At 33.7% G+C, this 18,351-nt stretch overlaps 1 protein-coding gene and 1 long non-coding RNA gene across 5 annotated transcripts in view; one reads left to right on the top strand and one right to left on the bottom strand.

Moving 5' to 3' along the window:
• The window catches only part of LOC127863473 (uncharacterized), a 100,629-nt gene extending 83,034 nt beyond the window's left edge, over positions 1–17,595 (bottom strand). For 3 of the 4 annotated variants that reach the window (XM_052403016.1, XM_052403017.1, XM_052403018.1), the window contains exons 1-2: positions 6,761–6,905; positions 2,633–2,899 (exon numbers count right to left, since the gene is read on the bottom strand). In XM_052403016.1, the coding sequence (XP_052258976.1) occupies positions 2,633–2,899; positions 6,761–6,832 (339 nt within the window). In that variant the 5' untranslated portion in view covers positions 6,833–6,905. Of the gene's footprint in view, positions 1–2,632; positions 2,900–6,760; positions 6,906–17,469 lie in introns of those variants that run through there. The other variant, XM_052403020.1, reaches the window with a different exon arrangement.
• On the top strand, positions 10,472–15,355 carry LOC127863476 (uncharacterized). Its single transcript, XR_008041066.1, has 2 exons — positions 10,472–10,909; positions 15,179–15,355. It is a non-coding gene; the product is annotated as an uncharacterized LOC127863476 (long non-coding RNA).
• Positions 17,596–18,351: the final 756 nt, after the last annotated feature.

Raw genomic sequence — 18,351 nt, 5'->3', positions numbered from 1 at the left:
CTTTTTGCTATAAAAAATTCAAAATTGAAGAATATGTGTTTTCAATGTATATTTATTAATGTTCAATTTATAGAGATGAATAAGGAAAAATTAACTCCATGTTGTAATTATTAAAAAAAAGGTGGTCTTTTACCTTCAATTGAAAATTTAAGACACTCATTTTAGAAAATTACATTCTCTTTTAGATTTGGAATTGGGCTAAATTCTGCCCCCATATTGTACCAAAAATTACAATACCACTCTACAGTTTTAATCAAATAAAGCAATTAATTTTCCATAACCCCCTGTAGTGCTGCAACAATACGCCAAAAACCGTATTGCAATATATTGTCAGTTAAAAAACCCGTAGTGCAATATATCGCAATATATTGCTAACTTGTACCAAAATTATAACTTGCCAATTATCTGATAATCCCGAATATGCCAGTTTAAAAGCAAATTTTGGTAAATATTTACTATATGCCGGTAAATATGCTCAAGAATAACAAGACACACAATCATTCGCAACTTTTCTTATATATCAAATACATTTTGGCATTTGTTACTATTTAAAGATGTGATGAAATAACGTCCAACCCAGGCATTGTTTTCCACTGAACACGCGTAATTCACCTGACGTGATGTTCCCATTTTTATACAACACAAAATACACCCATACTTTCCATGCGATGTCCTACATGTCTGTATCATTTTCGCGCGCTCTTTATTGAGACAAAGGATAAAGCACTTTTTATTTGACGCTATATTTTTTTATTGTCACATTAGCATTAAAATTTTGAAGCGTATTTCCGAAATTTGGATTACAAATTTAAAAATGCTCAATTTAGAATCGAACGAAACATTTACAGCTGTGCGCAATTAATTCAACGATAATCTCTTCAAAAGCATCGAACGAATGCTCTGATGTAACAACGTTACTCCGTATAATATACTTTTCAGAATGCTATTTTAACGAAACAAAAAATTACACTGCTTATTTTGTTTACCTTGTTATTATTTTGGATGGCTTTTCTGGACGAAATGTGAATTAATTTTTGTACCGGTATGATGAAAATCGTATCGCAATACAATATGCAGATTGCGTATTGCGATATATACCGATATACCGGTATATTGTTGCAGCACTAACCCCCTGATGCATTAAAATAATTATATTAATATCACCTTTAAACAAGCGATGTGTTTGTGAAACACTTTGTCCCCATATATATGACCTTTGACCTTGAAGGATGACCTTGACCTTTCACCACTCAAAATGTGCAGCTCCATGAGATACACATGCATGTCAAATATCAATTTGCTAGCTTCAATATTGCAAGTGACATTAAATGAGCGATTTTGACCCACATATTTGAACTTTGACCTTGAAGGATGACCTTTACCTTTCACCACTCAAAATGTGCAGCTCCATGAGATACACATGCATGCCAAATATGAAGTTGCAATCTTCAATATTGAAAAAGTTATGGCAAATGTTAAAGTTGGTGCAAACCAACAGACATGGCAAAAACTATATGTCGCCCACTATAGTGGTGGGGGACATAAAAAACACAATTCTACACGGGGGGGTGGGGGGGGGGGGAATTAGTTGCTGTGTTTGATTAATAAATTTAGAAATCTAAGTTTTATTCGCTGTGTTGGGCCATATATGGACTTATTTACAAAGACAAAAAGTATACTTTCCCACTTGTTAACAGCCTAAATTCACACATTGGCCGGAAAAAAATCCAATCCAAAGGGCAGCAGGCCTTGGCCCCCCAATTTTGTGAAAAAATGAGTTTCGAACTGTTTGAAATTGTGAAAAAATGCAAACTAAAACTAAAATTGTTAACTTCTTGAAATTGTGAAAAATTGAGTCGCAAACTTCTTGAAATTGTGAAATATTGAGTCACGAATTTCCCAAAATTGTGAAAAACGGCCATTCTCACAGAAGGAAAAAAGCCCTGGACAGAATGATGAAAAATACACATCAGTACACGTGTAAATTAAACTATTACTGAAGCAAAAGAATTTCCATAATTTAATTCAGGGATTTTGTATTTGTTCTCATGCAGATTTTTTTTACTATATGATGCAACTTTCCTTTGTTTGGGGATTTTTAAGGCAAGCCATTGGGAAGTTGTAATTTTCCCCTAATTTGGAATGTGGCACTTACCAGCACTTTATAAAAGAGGAAAAACATTGCTGAAGTTATTTATAAACAAGAGCACCGCATAACGGGTGCCACGCTCGGCTGCGAAACCTTGTCAGATTTTTTTTAGAGGTCACAGTGACCTTGACATTTAACCTTGTGACCCAAAATGGGTGTGGCATGTAGAACTCATCAAGGTGCATCTACATATGAAGTTTCAAAGTTGTAGGTGGAAACACTTTGATTTTAGAGCCAATGTTAAGGTTTTAGCACGACGCCTACGTCGGACGGCTGACGTCGACGACGAACAGGCTATGACAATACATCGGGTTTTCTCCGAAAACAGCCTCGCTAAAAAAGACGTTTCATAAAGCCTACATTGAAACTAACCAATATTCTTGTTTTTCTAAAATGTTCTTTCTGTCTGACTCACACTCACAATAATACGAAAATAATTTAATTGCACTGTCCCTTTCAAGTCTGTAGTTGTATACGCCATACCTGGTTTACATTTCCATGTAAAACTCTGCATATCAGATTTGGAACAATGTGCTTCTTGTCTACTGGTATATGGTTGAGGATGTCATTCAGGCGTTGACTGCAGATTTGAAATATCCTGAACACCACAGTGAGGTCATGGGAAATCTTCACTTCAGGCACAATTGTTACAACTGTTACAGTGAGTGCATGCATCCAGTTTTCAATGACTGCTTTCTGCACCAGAATGGCTTGCTTGTCCATTGTGGTGAGGTCTTTTTCAAATACATTCTGAAACAATAATAACAATTATAAGTTTAAATATATATTAGGGCCTGCATTGAAAAATCCTACAAGAATTCAGAATTCTAGATTTTTCATTTAGCAAAAAGAGACCAATAATTATTCTTATTATTTAGCATGTGATCTTCAAAACTGTTAAGAAATAGAATGTAAGACTTAATTGCATACAGTTAATAATTGAACAATGCAGCAATTATATTAATAAATTATGATTGTTTCTCCATCATGCAAGCCTTAATGTCCTCTAAATAAATAAATATACTTTTTGATTGAAAATATTATTCAGGGTTTTTTTTCCACTTTTTGGGAAGATAGCCCATGGCTTTGGAATTGGGAATTTTATCGGCATTTTCATGAAATCGGGAAAATAAATTCATTAGCCTTTTTTTCCACACGAAAAGTCCACTGATTAGGGAAATACTAAATTTGATATAACTCTTAACAATCATTCAAATTAAAAGAAAAAAATCATATAATACTTTGTTAGATGTAATTGAATTACAATTGAGATAAAATACACATAAGACTTCTTTCTAAAAAAAAAAAAAAAAATTTTTTTTTTTTTTTTTAAATTTTTTTTGGAAATTGGGAATTTTTTGCCACATTTTGGGAAAAAAGTATACTTTTTGGGATTGGGAACATAGCCGAATTTCGGCTATAAAATCGGGCCAAAAAAAACCCTGTTATTAAACATATTTTTATATGATACAGGGTTGTCATTATTAACCGATTGCCGATCAAATTCATCGGTTAAAATCGCCAAAAAATCGGTTGTTTTTGCCGAATCTTTAAAATTGCGATCGGAAGTTTTGATCACGCAAACCGACAATAATTGATGAGGAATAACTGTAGTATAGTAGAGCGACGCCCATTCAGCCAGTCCATTAACTCCGCCTAAGAGCTACTGTTTTCAATGAATTTCTCAGCGAGTGGCCAAAATTGATTTTTCCAGCTGTCAATCAAATTCTTCTTGGTAAGCACGTCAACCAATTTGCGCTCAGGCAGCCGACCCCACATGAAACTGTATCAAATAGCTGTACATTTCACAGATTATTACTGACCGTATCTCAACGAATGTAGCGCTGTAGAGCGTAATTAACTAGTTTTTTTTAGTTAGAGAAAAGGTTTCCACAAATTAAAAAATGCTCTTCGATTTTCTACCAAAATAAAAGATATTAGCGACCTCTGCGCTACGAAGTTGTTATTCAGCATCTAAATATTAAAATCGACGCTTTCTCCGAGGAAGAATGACGTGATGTTATACATGAAGTATAATTTTGGCATGATTTTCATCTGCACATGAAAAACACGAGAAATGTTTCCCTGTTGCTAGAATTTTCTTAATTTTCCGTGAATAATGAAATCTGAAAATGATTTCGGATAACACATTTAATTATACGCATTTGAAAATACCTCAATTAAATAATGCATTTTGTTATACAAATGGTCATAACATATAATGTAATAAGTAGGTAAATAACGTGTTTTGAGATTGCCAAACTATGCATACATTAAGGTCTACATGCATGAATGACCTGACAACTTATATCACGATCCGGAATGAAAAGTACTCGGTAAAATTTAAAACAAGAGATGTGTTAGTCAGAAACACAATGCCCCCTATTGCGCCGCTTTGATGCCATAAATTTGACCTTTGACCTTGAAGGATGACCTTGACCTTTCATCACTCAAAATTTGCAGCTCCATGAGATACACATGCATGCCAAAATATCAAGTTGCTATCTTCAATATTGCAAAAGTTATGAAGAAGGTTAAAGTTTTGGTTAAAGTTTTTGATTTTTTTTTACCTTGAAGGATGACCTTGACCTTTCACCACTCAAAATGTGCAGCTCGATGAGATACACATGCATGCCAAATATCAAGTTGCTATCTTGAATATTGCAAAAGTTATGACCAAGGTTAAAGTTTTGGGACACCAAACACACACACAACTACATACAATGACAGACAGGCTAAAAACAATATACCCCCGATCTTTTGATCCGGGGGCATAAAAAGACGCGCTTTTATTCTCAGAAATTCACTTTCGCAAACTTTTCTGAAAGGAGGTTCATGTAACAGTTTAGATTGAGTCGTCGATATGTCGTAATTACTAAATATAAACGGTTTTCAATGCTCTAAAATCGCGTCACATGATTCACGCATGTTTAATGGGAATTCCCCTATCCCACAATTCAATTTGTATATGCACTTGCGTTTAATGGCGGACGACATTCATCGTCAATATTGGCCGTAATTTGGTTTTGAAAAAAAGAATTCGTTATAATACTGGATTATCGGGTAATGGATAGAATTGGAACATGCAAAGATCTATCAATATAATTTGTTTTCATATTGTACAGTATACTAAAAATGTGAAAATCTTAAAATTTTCTATTCATTTTAGACCTCATTTTAACTTTTTATGCTCTGAGAATAACAGTATTTTGTCCCTAAAATGTCTAGAATTCGTTTTCGGTCCCCCCTACCAGGGCCTTGCCTTGGACCTAAAAGGGGGCCTAGGCAGCCCCCTTGACCCCGGCCGAATCGGTTACTTTTCAAAAATAATCCTTTGTTTACAATCATAATGACAACCCTGTGATAGTGTGCTGGTAAGGCCCCAAAATGTGATTTTATCATATGAAATAATAAAATGTAAAAAAAAATGGATCTTTACGACTTTAGCAATTTATGTTGCATACAAAATTTTGCAGGATATTTTGTCCAAATTGTAAAAAATCTACAATCCACATTCTCTTAGTGTACAGAGTACAAATTAAACTCCTGGTACTTTGAGATTGGTTAATCAAATATGGTGAGACAATCACAGTTAATCAATAACGTCATGAATTAAAGGTTTGTATCCATATTGAAGAGTTTTTGCTTTGTTTTCCATGATGGAGTTGTCTGCTGTATAAACAATTACAGCAAAACACCTCCATTCATACTGAGTTATTAAAAGGAATAGCTTTTCCCCATATATCATGTAAGTACCTGTTATCGAACAGCACCTATTATCGGACGTTTTGTTTTTGTTCTGTATGCACATGCGCAAAAGTGCGCATGACGTCACATTGAAAAACGAATGGTCGCACATGAAGTCCATGACCTACTTGCCTACTTAGCTTGAAACAAATGCGCCAAAAACAGGTTAAAGGGATGCATTTATTGTTATTTACACCGTTTTATGTGTTTTTTGCTACTACTTTTTGAATGCATTTATCAAAACGTACATTTACACACCAAAAAGCATATTTCCGTTTGCAATTTTGATTGCAGCAGACGCAGATTTTTTCGCTGAGTCCGGATCACGTGATATTCATGTGACTTTGTATATACTGGAGTAGTATTTATGAAGTGTCGGGTAATAGGTCATGTTTACATTGGCCACCATTTTGTTTTGTCTGCTAGGGGTGACAATAACCAGGGAATCATTGTTATAAATTCTTGAAGGAAGTTTGCTGGAAAACTTTACAGATAAATCATTCAATGATTGAGCTGTTAGTCATTTGTTAAAACAAAATGTTTTTGTTATTTTAAGTGTTTCAATTTTAAGGAAATTTAAGGTAATTTCTTATCCGTGTTCAATAACTGGTTCGTCCACCATACATGTAGAATAAAAGTAACCTTGTCTGACTGGCCCCAAATGCACACATGATCATAATGAAAGCTACATACATAAACAATTTCATCAAATAGTTTCAATCCTACACTTTTTTACAAACACAAAAACCCACAACAAACGAAACAGAAAAATGTTATACAAATATTTTAGTTTCAGTTTTACGTAATTCTTAGTATCGCGAATTTATATTACTTTATCGTTACGATACAACCGTATACAGGTACCTCGATTTTGTGTGGAATGCTTTGCAAATCGGAAGCTTTTATGAGCTTTAAAATTTCTTTTTCGTCACACATTTTGACATAGTTTGAATGCTTCACGAAAAGCTCGAAATATGTGAGTTTATTTTGTTTGAAAGATCCGCCGATAGAGGTGTGCGGAAATGATTTAGTTGTAAAATCAACTTTTGAAAAACCGTGCACCGGAAGTTGTCGCGAGCGCGCAGCACAGCTCGCCTGCAGAAGAAAATGGCTACGAAATATAGAATGACATGCGTATAGGTTTTATTTTATTTTACTACTTTATTTCCAAATGAATTTATATTTAGGCCATAGCTGTACACGACGTTTTGTCCGATTATTTTTTGAAAAACTTCCTTTGAGTTTAACTCTAGTTCATACAAACCATTGGCGTAGCTAGCATTTTTTTTAAAATGTAGGCCCGGTAATGAAACGGGTGGTATGGGGGTCTTCCCCCTGATTTTTTTAAAAATCCTATACGCCTGTGGTGAGATTTAAAGCATATCTAGACAAATAATATGATTATAGGTGCTACCTAATTTACGGGCAAAAGCTTTTTAAGTTTTTTCGATAACCATGTATTATTAATAAATATATGGACATGATTGTGTTCAAAATATGATAATTGTTGCAATAATTTAGTAATGCATCCAAAAAAATCAATCTTAAAACGAGTTACATGTTCCAAGCTTGAAGATCTAGCATCTTATATATTTTTTTGTTTTCTAGCCACAGGAATTTATAGCTGGTTCGGTGTTTGTGGTATAGTGGATGGGGTGTCTGCTAACTGGCTTAGTCACTGGGAGGTCTCTGTATTGATCCTTTAAGTGGGAGCATTCTTTAGATAACCCTAAAGACATACTATGGCGTACCATTTGGGTTGAAAGTCAAGAAGACCTACACGTTAAAAAGAGAAATGTACGTCGAAGTACAATAAGTACGTCGACATGAATATAAAATACACTTCAAAGTATATATTTGTACGACAAAGTACAATTTGTACTTCGACATACATGTTTGTACTTCTACGTACACATTTTCTGAACAGCCAATCAAAACACTAGTCTCTTGAGCCGCTTTTCCTTCAGATTTATTCATAATAAATGTTTAAAACTTTAGTTGAGGACAAAATGAATAAAAATATCAGAATGGCAAAATAACGTCACATAGAAGTTTCAAGTATTTAATGCATTGAAATAGATTATATACAAATTTGAAGAAGATTCAATTGTTACCTTTTTAAAATTAAAATTGTTCAGCATATTGTGTGTCTGAAATGATCATGCGGGGCGAAGTATCACGACCGTCCAGCGCATTACTGTGTTGGAAATTCCCAACGGTAACCAGTTACCAAGCATTAATGGGATAAATAATGTATTATAAACTCCCCGTTGGTGGTATTTTGTGATAACCATAACTTGCATAAGTCAGAGGTTAATTCCGCCACGCCAGGTCAATAAATACGCACAATATCTATGAGTGACGCCAGGTCAATAAATACGCACAATATCTATGAGTTAGCGGTCGATAGTCGCATAATTTGGTATAAATTATAATAATAATAATGTTTCATAAATACGCACAATATCTATGAGTAAGCGGTCGATTGTGGCATAATTCGGTATAAATAATAATAATAATGTTCAATGTCAAAAATCTCTAAAAGCAACAGACGTAAGGTGTCTTCTGATTGGCTAACACTCAAGGGTCGGTGAAAATTGTACGTCGAAGTACATTTCTCGATCTACTTAGTAGGTCTTGCAGACTTTCGACGTCATGGTACGTCATATAGACACTAAGTACTGGTCCTACTCAGGAAACAGTTTGTTTCATCAAATGTCTCAATTCAACTTGACAGCTTGCTAAAGCAGTTGCATTTAGCATACAGTACACTGATTTAACATAATCAAAATCATGTGATGTGTCAAATCAATTTTGATTGACAAATTTGACAGGATTTTTGTTTAATCCAATAAGTTTTAGACTGTCAAATAACACACACTACGTATTGAAAGCCATACCTGGAGCTTTCGTCTGTATATCACTGACTTCATCAGAAGAATGATTTCTACTGTTGGGAAACGTTAACACCACTAATTGTCTTCTTATTTATTATCAATGTATAATTATGTGTAACAGCATAACAACATACTTGATTCGCAATTAAAATATTTAATAAATACAGGTATCTTGCAGGTTTCTAATTTTCTTTCGCAAACTATTGTTGAATAGTTTAAATTTTGTCGCCACTAAAAAACTAGCCATTTTGTAGCAATTCTAAAATCACAGTCTAAACTGCATACACTTAGCTCTATAGTTACAATATGAATACAAATATTAGAATGCATCATGTTATATCATCCATTTTTTTTTTATTTAAACATTCAAATAACACATAACACAGTACATATATAAAAAGGTATGTGGTATTGTGTGGAGATACAAAACACTTCACATCATTTATTTGCACATAAAATAATAGTTACAAAATAAGTAAAACTAAAACACAATCATCAACCTACATTTCAAGAATATTTACGTATATGAAATTACTACCGGTAAGTGGTGTTATTGTATTACCTTTTACAAAATTAACATTGCTGGTTTTGTACTAGCCATAAAACATTTATCATGGATTAACAAGTAACAACCAATTTATTAATTACACAATAGAACGGAAATCATATTAATTACATTATGCATTTACTAAACAAGCTATTTGCTACTGTTTAGAATTACACTATCTTACTAAAAATGATCACAGGTACTTAGTGCTTTTACATACTTGTGGTAAGTTTTGTATTACTAGTTTGACAATTATCGGCAGACACTTGTCGATATACAGACAAAATTTGCATGGGAACTTCCTTTTTTTCCAGCATAATTGCCTTCAAATTGTTAATTTAACAACCCTTTGACATTGTTTGCACATCTGATCTTATTATACAATAGCTGATTTTTGTTTATAGATAGACATATAGACTTTTCAAAGTTCTATAAAAGTTCACACATGTTCCATCCAAGTAAACAAGCAGAACCAATAAAGATCACCACAGATAATAACTGTGTGTATAGCTTGGAAATTTGATAGATCAGGAATCCCTCCTTTGTTGATTTCTGTAAACCAAAACTGTCAGTTTTGCTGGATAGAATGGCTTGTATGATGCTCAGCTCTTGCCTTCGGCTTCGCAGAACAGCTTCTAAAAACGGAAAACCAACAAATATCTTAAAATTTGATCAATAATGCAGACAATTTATAAATGTCTTGTTTTTTGTTGATTTCGAATCTGGAAGATTTTTTACGTAAGATTGTAGCACGAAAATCCAACGGTATCGGATTTTGTGGTTTTAGGCCTAAACTAATTATAGTGATATGTAACCTTTCGGGATATCGGTAAAGTGCGAGCAGACGAGGTGTAAATACGTTAAAAATTAAAGCTAAAAGACTAAAAAGTTAGATCGGAATATCTTTAAATTTTGTGAATAAATGTGTTTCTGGTGGATAACAACGACAACTTACCAGAATATTGCTCATAATCACACGTAAAACGTCTTTCTGAGACATTGTGTACACACCGGTCTTACTCGCAATAACGAAGTGACGTCACCATCTATGTATAGAATGATTTTTGAGAGCGAATGAAAATGCGTCACATATTCTGACAAATAAACAGTAGGGTGTCGTTATTGAAATACCCAGGGTTCCCGCTGTCGATCGCCATTGGCGCCAATTGCGACAAAATAAAAAATCTGGCGACAAAATTTCGTAAATGGCGATTTTAAAAAAATCGGCATTTTTCTGCGTTCATATTTTCTTAAAATGACAAAAGACGCTGTGTTTACCAGCCGCTTTACGGCAGTCGTAATACTATAGATTTCCATGGTGTAAGCGATACAGCTGTAATCAATGGAGCGTGGTGCTGACTGCCGACTACCGCAAAGTGGCATGTTATGGTGATAATTGCGATTATCTGGGGTGTTGTTGCAAGTTATCTTAATTGGTCGGCAGTTTTATTGCTTCAGAGATAAGGCAATATTGAAATATACCGACTTTGCGCTTAAATGTGAAGTGTTTGTCACAGTGTTCGAAGCAGATTCAAGACCGTTAAATTGACAACAATGACAATCAAAAAGGTAAGTATCGATTGTTTTTAGAAAAATCGATGTAATTATAGAAAATAGTAAAACATTTTACATCTATTGGTTCTATTTAAACGGTGACATATTGCTGTTTCACTCGTCAAAATGGCAAGTTCAGAGTGTAAAACGACTTTTAGAAAGTGAACATTAGATGCTGCTTATTTTGAGACTCATTCAAAATGCAAACGTTCCCACCGCTATTATTCACCAGCTAACAAACAAAAACCAAACAAAGACAGTTGTTTATCAGAATTTAATTTCCTTCAATATGATTTCCAACACACAATCTATGCTGTGTGAACTCTTTATATCCTAAACACTTATCAATTCATTCACTACCGGATGTACCTTAAAAAAAAGGTAAACATAGTTTAGCACATGGAAATCAATTTGACATTTGATATACACAAATGCTTATTTTATTTGACTGTTGTGTTAAGGGCTCTATGTAGTAGATCATATGCTAGCACACATTTATACGGGCAAAAGCCCGCGAAGCGGGCGTTGACCGTTCATACATATGGGAATTTAGACATAAAATTACATAAGAATACCACATATGGATACGTCTCAAAAAAATTTGCCACGCGACATATATTTTCGCGATGCTATTTATGGCCTTGAACAAATCAAAAACACTTTGACATATGCTAAATCACATAAAAATACATACCTCAGGAAAAGTTATATCAATGACATCATAATTGTGTAGCGAATCGCACTGAATATTCTCGCATTATTTGTTTTTCTTCGCAACCGTTCCAGAATTAAGTCATTACTCAATTATCTCCCCTGAATGCTCTTCTTCAGTGAGTATAAGCCGAAGACTGGTTCACTACATATAGTTACAGTCTTTACCAAACACAATTTAAGTGAACATAACCCGTCTTAAATATATTGCCGAATCTTAGATTTCTGTCGAATTTATTTGCTTTGATCTTTTCGATATCTTATTGTTATTATTATCCTGACAAATCACAAACGCTTGTTAAAAAAATATTTGTTTTAAACATTATAGTTGGCATCTCTATTCTTCCAGTATTCTCGCGGTATTTCAATAACGACACCCTACTGTTTATTTGTCAGAATATGTGACGCATTTTCATTCGCTCTCAAAAAGCATTCTATACATAGATGGTGACGTCACTTCGTTATTGCGAGTAAGACCGGTGTGTACACAATGTCTCAGAAAGACGTTTTACGTGTGATTATGAACAATATTCTGGTAAGTTGTCGTTGTTATCCACCAAAAACACATTTATTCACAAAATTTAAAGATATTCCGATCTAACTTTTTAGTCTTTTAGCTTTAATTTTTAACGTATTTACACCTCGTCTGCTCGCACTTTACCGATATCCCGAAAGGTTACATATCACTATAATTAGTTTAGGCCTAAAACCACAAAATCCGATACCGTTGGATTTTCGTACTACAATCTTACGTAAAAAATCTTCCAGATTCGAAATCAACAAAAAACAAGACATTTATAAATTGTCTGCATTATTGATCAAATTTTAAGATATTTGTTGGTTTTCCGTTTTTAGAAGCTGTTCTGCGAAGCCGAAGGCAAGAGCTGAGCATCATACAAGCCATTCTATCCAGCAAAACTGACAGTTTTGGTTTACAGAAATCAACAAAGGAGGGATTCCTGATCTATCAAATTTCCAAGCTATACACACAGTTATTATCTGTGGTGATCTTTATTGGTTCTGCTTGTTTACTTGGATGGAACATGTGTGAACTTTTATAGAACTTTGAAAAGTCTATATATGTCTATCTATAAACAAAAATCAGCTATTGTATAATAAGATCAGATGTGCAAACAATGTCAAAGGGTTGTTAAATTAACAATTTGAAGGCAATTATGCTGAAAAAAAAAGGAAGTTCCCATGCAAATTTTGTCTGTATATCGACAAGTGTCTGCCGATAATTGTCAAACTAGTAATACAAAACTTACCACAAGTATGTAAAAGCACTGAGTACCTGTGATCATTTTTAGTAAGATAGTGTAATTCTAAACAGTAGCAAATAGCTTGTTTAGTAAATGCATAATGTAATTAATATGATTTCCGTTCTATTGTGTAATTTATAAATTGGTTGTTACTTGTTAATCCATGATAAATGTTTTATGGCTAGTACAAAACCAGCAATGTTAATTTTGTAAAAGGTAATACAATAACACCACTTAGTAATTTCATATACGTAAATATTCTTGAAATGTAGGTTGATGATTGTGTTTTAGTTTTACTTATTTTGTAACTATTATTTTATGTGCAAATAAATGATGTGAAGTGTTTTGTATCTCCACACAATACCACATACCTTTTTATATATGTACTGTGTTATGTGTTATTTGAATGTTTAAATAAAAAAAAATGGATGATATAACATGATGCATTCTAATATTTGTATTCAATTGTAACTATAGAGCTAAGTGTATGCAGTTTAGACTGTGATTTTAGAATTGCTACAAAATGGCTAGTTTTTTAGTGGCGACAAAATTTAAACTATTCAACAATAGTTTGCGAAAGAAAATTAGAAACCTGCAAGATACCTGTATTTATTAAATATTTTAATTGCGAATCAAGTATGTTGTTATGCTGTTACACATAATTATACATTGATAATAAATAAGAAGACAATTAGTGGTGTTAACGTTTCCCAACAGTAGAAATCATTCTTCTGATGAAGTCAGTGATATACAGACGAAAGCTCCAGGTATGGCTTTCAATACGTAGTGTGTGTTATTTGACAGTCTAAAACTTATTGGATTAAACAAAAATCCTGTCAAATTTGTCAATCAAAATTGATTTGACACATCACATGATTTTGATTATGTTAAATCAGTGTACTGTATGCTAAATGCAACTGCTTTAGCAAGCTGTCAAGTTGAATTGAGACATTTGATGAAACAAACTGTTTCCTGAGTAGGACCAGTACTTAGTGTCTATATGACGTACCATGACGTCGAAAGTCTGCAAGACCTACTAAGTAGATCGAGAAATGTACTTCTACGTACAATTTTCACCGACCCTTGAGTGTTAGCCAATCAGAAGACACCTTACCTCTGTTGCTTTTAGAGATTTTTGACATTGAACATTATTATTATTATTTATACCGAATTATGCCACAATCGACCGCTTACTCATAGATATTGTGCGTATTTATGAAACATTATTATTATTATAATTTATACCAAATTATGCGACTATCGACCGCTAACTCATAGATATTGTGCGTATTTATTGACCTGGCGTGGCGGAATTAACCTCTGACTTATGCAAGTTATGGTTATCACAAAATACCACCAACGGGGAGTTTATAATACATTATTTATCCCATTAATGCTTGGTAACTGGTTACCGTTGGGAATTTCCAACACAAAATGCGCTGGACGGTCGTGATACTCCGCCCCGCATGATCATTTCAGACACACAATATGCTGAACAATTTTAATTTTAAAAAGGTAACAATTGAATCTTCTTCAAATTTGTATATAATCTATTTCAACGCATTAAATACTTGAAACTTCTATGTGACGTTATTTTGCCATTCTGATATTTTTATTCATTTTGTCCTCAACTTAAGTTTTAAACATTTATTATGAATAAATCTGAAGGAAAAGCGGCTCAAGAGACTAGTGTTTTGATTGGCTGTTCAGAAAATGTGTACGTAGAAGTACAAACATGTATGTCGAAGTACAAATTGTACTTTGTCGTACAAATATATACTTTGAAGTGTATTTTATATTCATGTCGACGTACTTATTGTACTTTGACGTACATTTCTCTTTTTAACGTGTAGGTCTTCTTGACTTTCAACCCAAATGGTACGCCATAGTATGTCTTTAGGGTTATCTAAAGAATGCTCCCACTTAAAGGATCAATACAGAGACCTCCCAGTGACTAAGCCAGTTAGCAGACACCCCATCCACTATACCACAAACACCGAACCAGCTATAAATTCCTGTGGCTAGAAAACAAAAAAATATATAAGATGCTAGATCTTCAAGCTTGGAACATGTAACTCGTTTTAAGATTGATTTTTTTGGATGCATTACTAAATTATTGCAACAATTATCATATTTTGAACACAATCATGTCCATATATTTATTAATAATACATGGTTATCAAAAAAACTTAAAAAGCTTTTGCCCGTAAATTAGGTAGCACCTATAATCATATTATTATTTATTTACTTCACATTCATTGATTATTATTAGTATTATATTAATATTATATTTCCCTTTTTGTATTTTCAGAATACCATAAAGCTTCTGAAGCACCAAAACTGTGGCAACATATTCAGGCTGCTAAGAAGGTGTCAATCAACAAGAGTTACAACTGATTGAATGTGCCTTTATTTAATTAACAATGTTAAATGTGTTGTTATTATTAATACTACTGTTATTAAATCAATTCCTTTAACATACTGTAAATGCTCAGTTTTTGTTTGTATTATAATAACATGATCTTCATTGCCCAAATGTAGCCCCAGTGTGGCGACAACTTTTTAAATTTGGCGAAAGTAAGTGGCGACAACTTTTGAAAGCCCAGAGGGAACCCTGAATACCGCGAGAATACTGGAAGAATAGAGATGCCAACTATAATGTTTAAAACAAATAATTTTTTAACAAGCGTTTGTGATTTGTCAGGATAATAATAACAATAAGATATCGAAAAGATCAAAGCAAATAAATTCGACAGAAATCTAAGATTCGGCAATATATTTAAGACGGGTTATGTTCACTTAAATTGTGTTTGGTAAAGACTGTAACTATATGTAGTGAACCAGTCTTCGGCTTATACTCACTGAAGAAGAGCATTCAAGGGAGATAATTGAGTAATGACTTAATTCTGGAACGGTTGCGAAGAAAAACAAATAATGCGAGAATATTCAGTGCGATTCGCTACACAATTATGATGTCATTGATATAACTTTTCCTGAGGTATGTATTTACATGTGATTTAGCATATGTCAAAGTGTTTTTGATTTGTTCAAGGCCATAAATAGCATCGCGAAAATATATGTCGCGTGGCAAATTTTTTTGAGACGTATCCATATGTGGTATTCTTATGTAATTTTATGTCTAAATTCCCATATGTATGAACGGTCAACGCCCGCTTCGCGGGCTTTTGCCCGTATTAAGTTAAGAAAATATAAGACTTTTGCCTGTTTTTCTTTGATATTTTACCGTTTTATCTCATTGTCAGAGAACTAAATTTTACTGTATTATCTTTATACCAGAGAAATGCATTTTAAAACAATATGGAACAGAGAAATATTAAGAAGTATAACACTCCACTTATTCACAAGTCAAACCATGTGAATTCTTTCCAATAATACTGTTTGCATGTCTATAACAGCACCGTATTCAGTCAATGGATTTGGATACGGGGCATGTGCTCAATTTTAAATTTCTGCGGTCATAATGATAAAGATAAAGAAGCTTTATTTAACGTCGCATATAATCAACAAGTAACATTAGCTATACAGCTATTGTGCGACAAACAAGGTATCCACTAAGTCATAAACATTATTCGGAATGTTTCTTAAAAATCCAACAATAATCAATTACAACTTACTGTAATGTTGAAATGGAGACAAGTAGATCTACATGTAGATCTATGTAAACTTGTAATAGCAAGTAACGTGAAAAGAAGCGAACTAGAATCTAGGCACATAGAAAGAAGTAGAGTAACTGTTGATAATTGAAAGATATGTCCTTTGAACAGTTACACAACCAGAATCCATTGTCTGACGATAATGTCAATATGAAACGCAGATTTCTAACACCTCACCCCCTCGGGGTCAACATTTAAATGCGTTTTTCGAAGTTGAAGCATTTTTAGTTGTTTTATGTTTCAAACAAATGTAGGCCCGGACCTGCTGTGCCAAATTGCAGCTACGCCCCTGTAAACATCAGGGTGCAGAATCAACAGGGTTTTCAGCGGTTTACACACGGGCTGGACAGAATGTAATCACACCGTTGAGAACTTTATTTTTTACAAATATCTTAAGTTATTGAAATGCATTTGCAAAAATGTAAAGTGCATAAAAGACAGTTTTTCTTGCAGTTTGTGCCGATATCTGAAGGTATAAGAATAAATCAATCCTTCTACATCTGAAATTGGTGACAAAATGTTACGTTGTGTGAAACATATCCGGCCATTAAATGTGTAAAATGTATGCAGTAAAAATGAATTTTTTGAACAAGAATACATGCCTATTAAATAAAGTAATTGTGATGTATTTCACAGCAGCATAAAAGTCTGTATTTTATGCACAAGTTGAAATTCTTAAGTATATTCTGGAAATAAAGCACCACTTACCCCTTTGTTAAATCCATGTAAGTTAAAAAGTGGAACCCCAAAAAGTCTCCCTGACGTACTCCCGCAGGCACTTGGCATTAGTTACTACCTCCCGCCGGCTTCTACCCCCCTCACAAAACTCTCAAAATCGTCCGTTTGTTATACAAAATAACAAGACAAAAAATGTTTGTTACCAAGTAAGGAAAGCGATGAATTAACTTCAAAAACACATTAAATTTACCTGAGTTGCAGCCTATGGACATAATCCTTTGCATGCAACCTTAAAAACACTTTGATGTTTGAACACACTATTCTTGCTGACATTTTCATTGTAAAATTTAGAACAGTGTAAAATATTGAACATCTGTTTGACATTGATATGAACTTAGATCAAATATCAGGATGTGCAAAAGATTGGTCTACTCCAACCTAACTGATAGCGATGCTTAGTCAGTTACATTACAACAGTTTCCTGATATGGTGGATAGAGCGTACACAAAAATAAAAATACAAAGCAATTATTTCTTGCTTTAATGGTACCATTTGCATGAGTTTGTTCTTTAGACAGGCAAACGTTATAAGTTTTTGCAGTATCAGTGTTCCTTAGAATTTTCAGTGGTGATCGAAGGTTGCACCTTTGGATAAAAGATGTTCTGCAGATGTTTTGAGTTATAAAGCTGAGAGTTGAATTATTACAACTAAGTTTTAACTCTAGACTAGTATGTATAGGAAAAGTTCTTGCCTTATCACATGCATCAGAGTCTGATTAATTTAACTCTGCTAATCTTAAAAAAACTTAGACTCCAGTAAGCGCAGTGGTTTGTTCATGTGCTTTTCACTTCTGCAACTCTGGTCCAATCCCCTTTCCCTGCGCATGTAGTTGGTGGTCCCCATAAGGGACAGGTTTCCTCCGGACTCGCCGGTTTCCCCCTACTGATTCATGGGGACCTTTAAGAAAAATACTATAAATATATAAAAGGGATACAAATGTCAACTTTCCTGGAAAAGACCATGGTAAAAGCAAAAGATGTGCTTCCAAAAACAAAAATTACACCAAATCAAATGTGAGAAAGTGTTCCCAATATATTTCACACCTATGCAATGCATGTTATATGTTTCTAAT

This window comes from Dreissena polymorpha, unplaced genomic scaffold (assembly GCF_020536995.1).
Source record: "Dreissena polymorpha isolate Duluth1 unplaced genomic scaffold, UMN_Dpol_1.0 chrUn009, whole genome shotgun sequence".
Classification (NCBI taxonomy): Eukaryota; Metazoa; Mollusca; class Bivalvia; order Myida; family Dreissenidae; genus Dreissena; species Dreissena polymorpha.
Note: the sequence above shows the minus strand (reverse complement) of the source record. Positions and strands in the feature narration are given on the sequence as shown.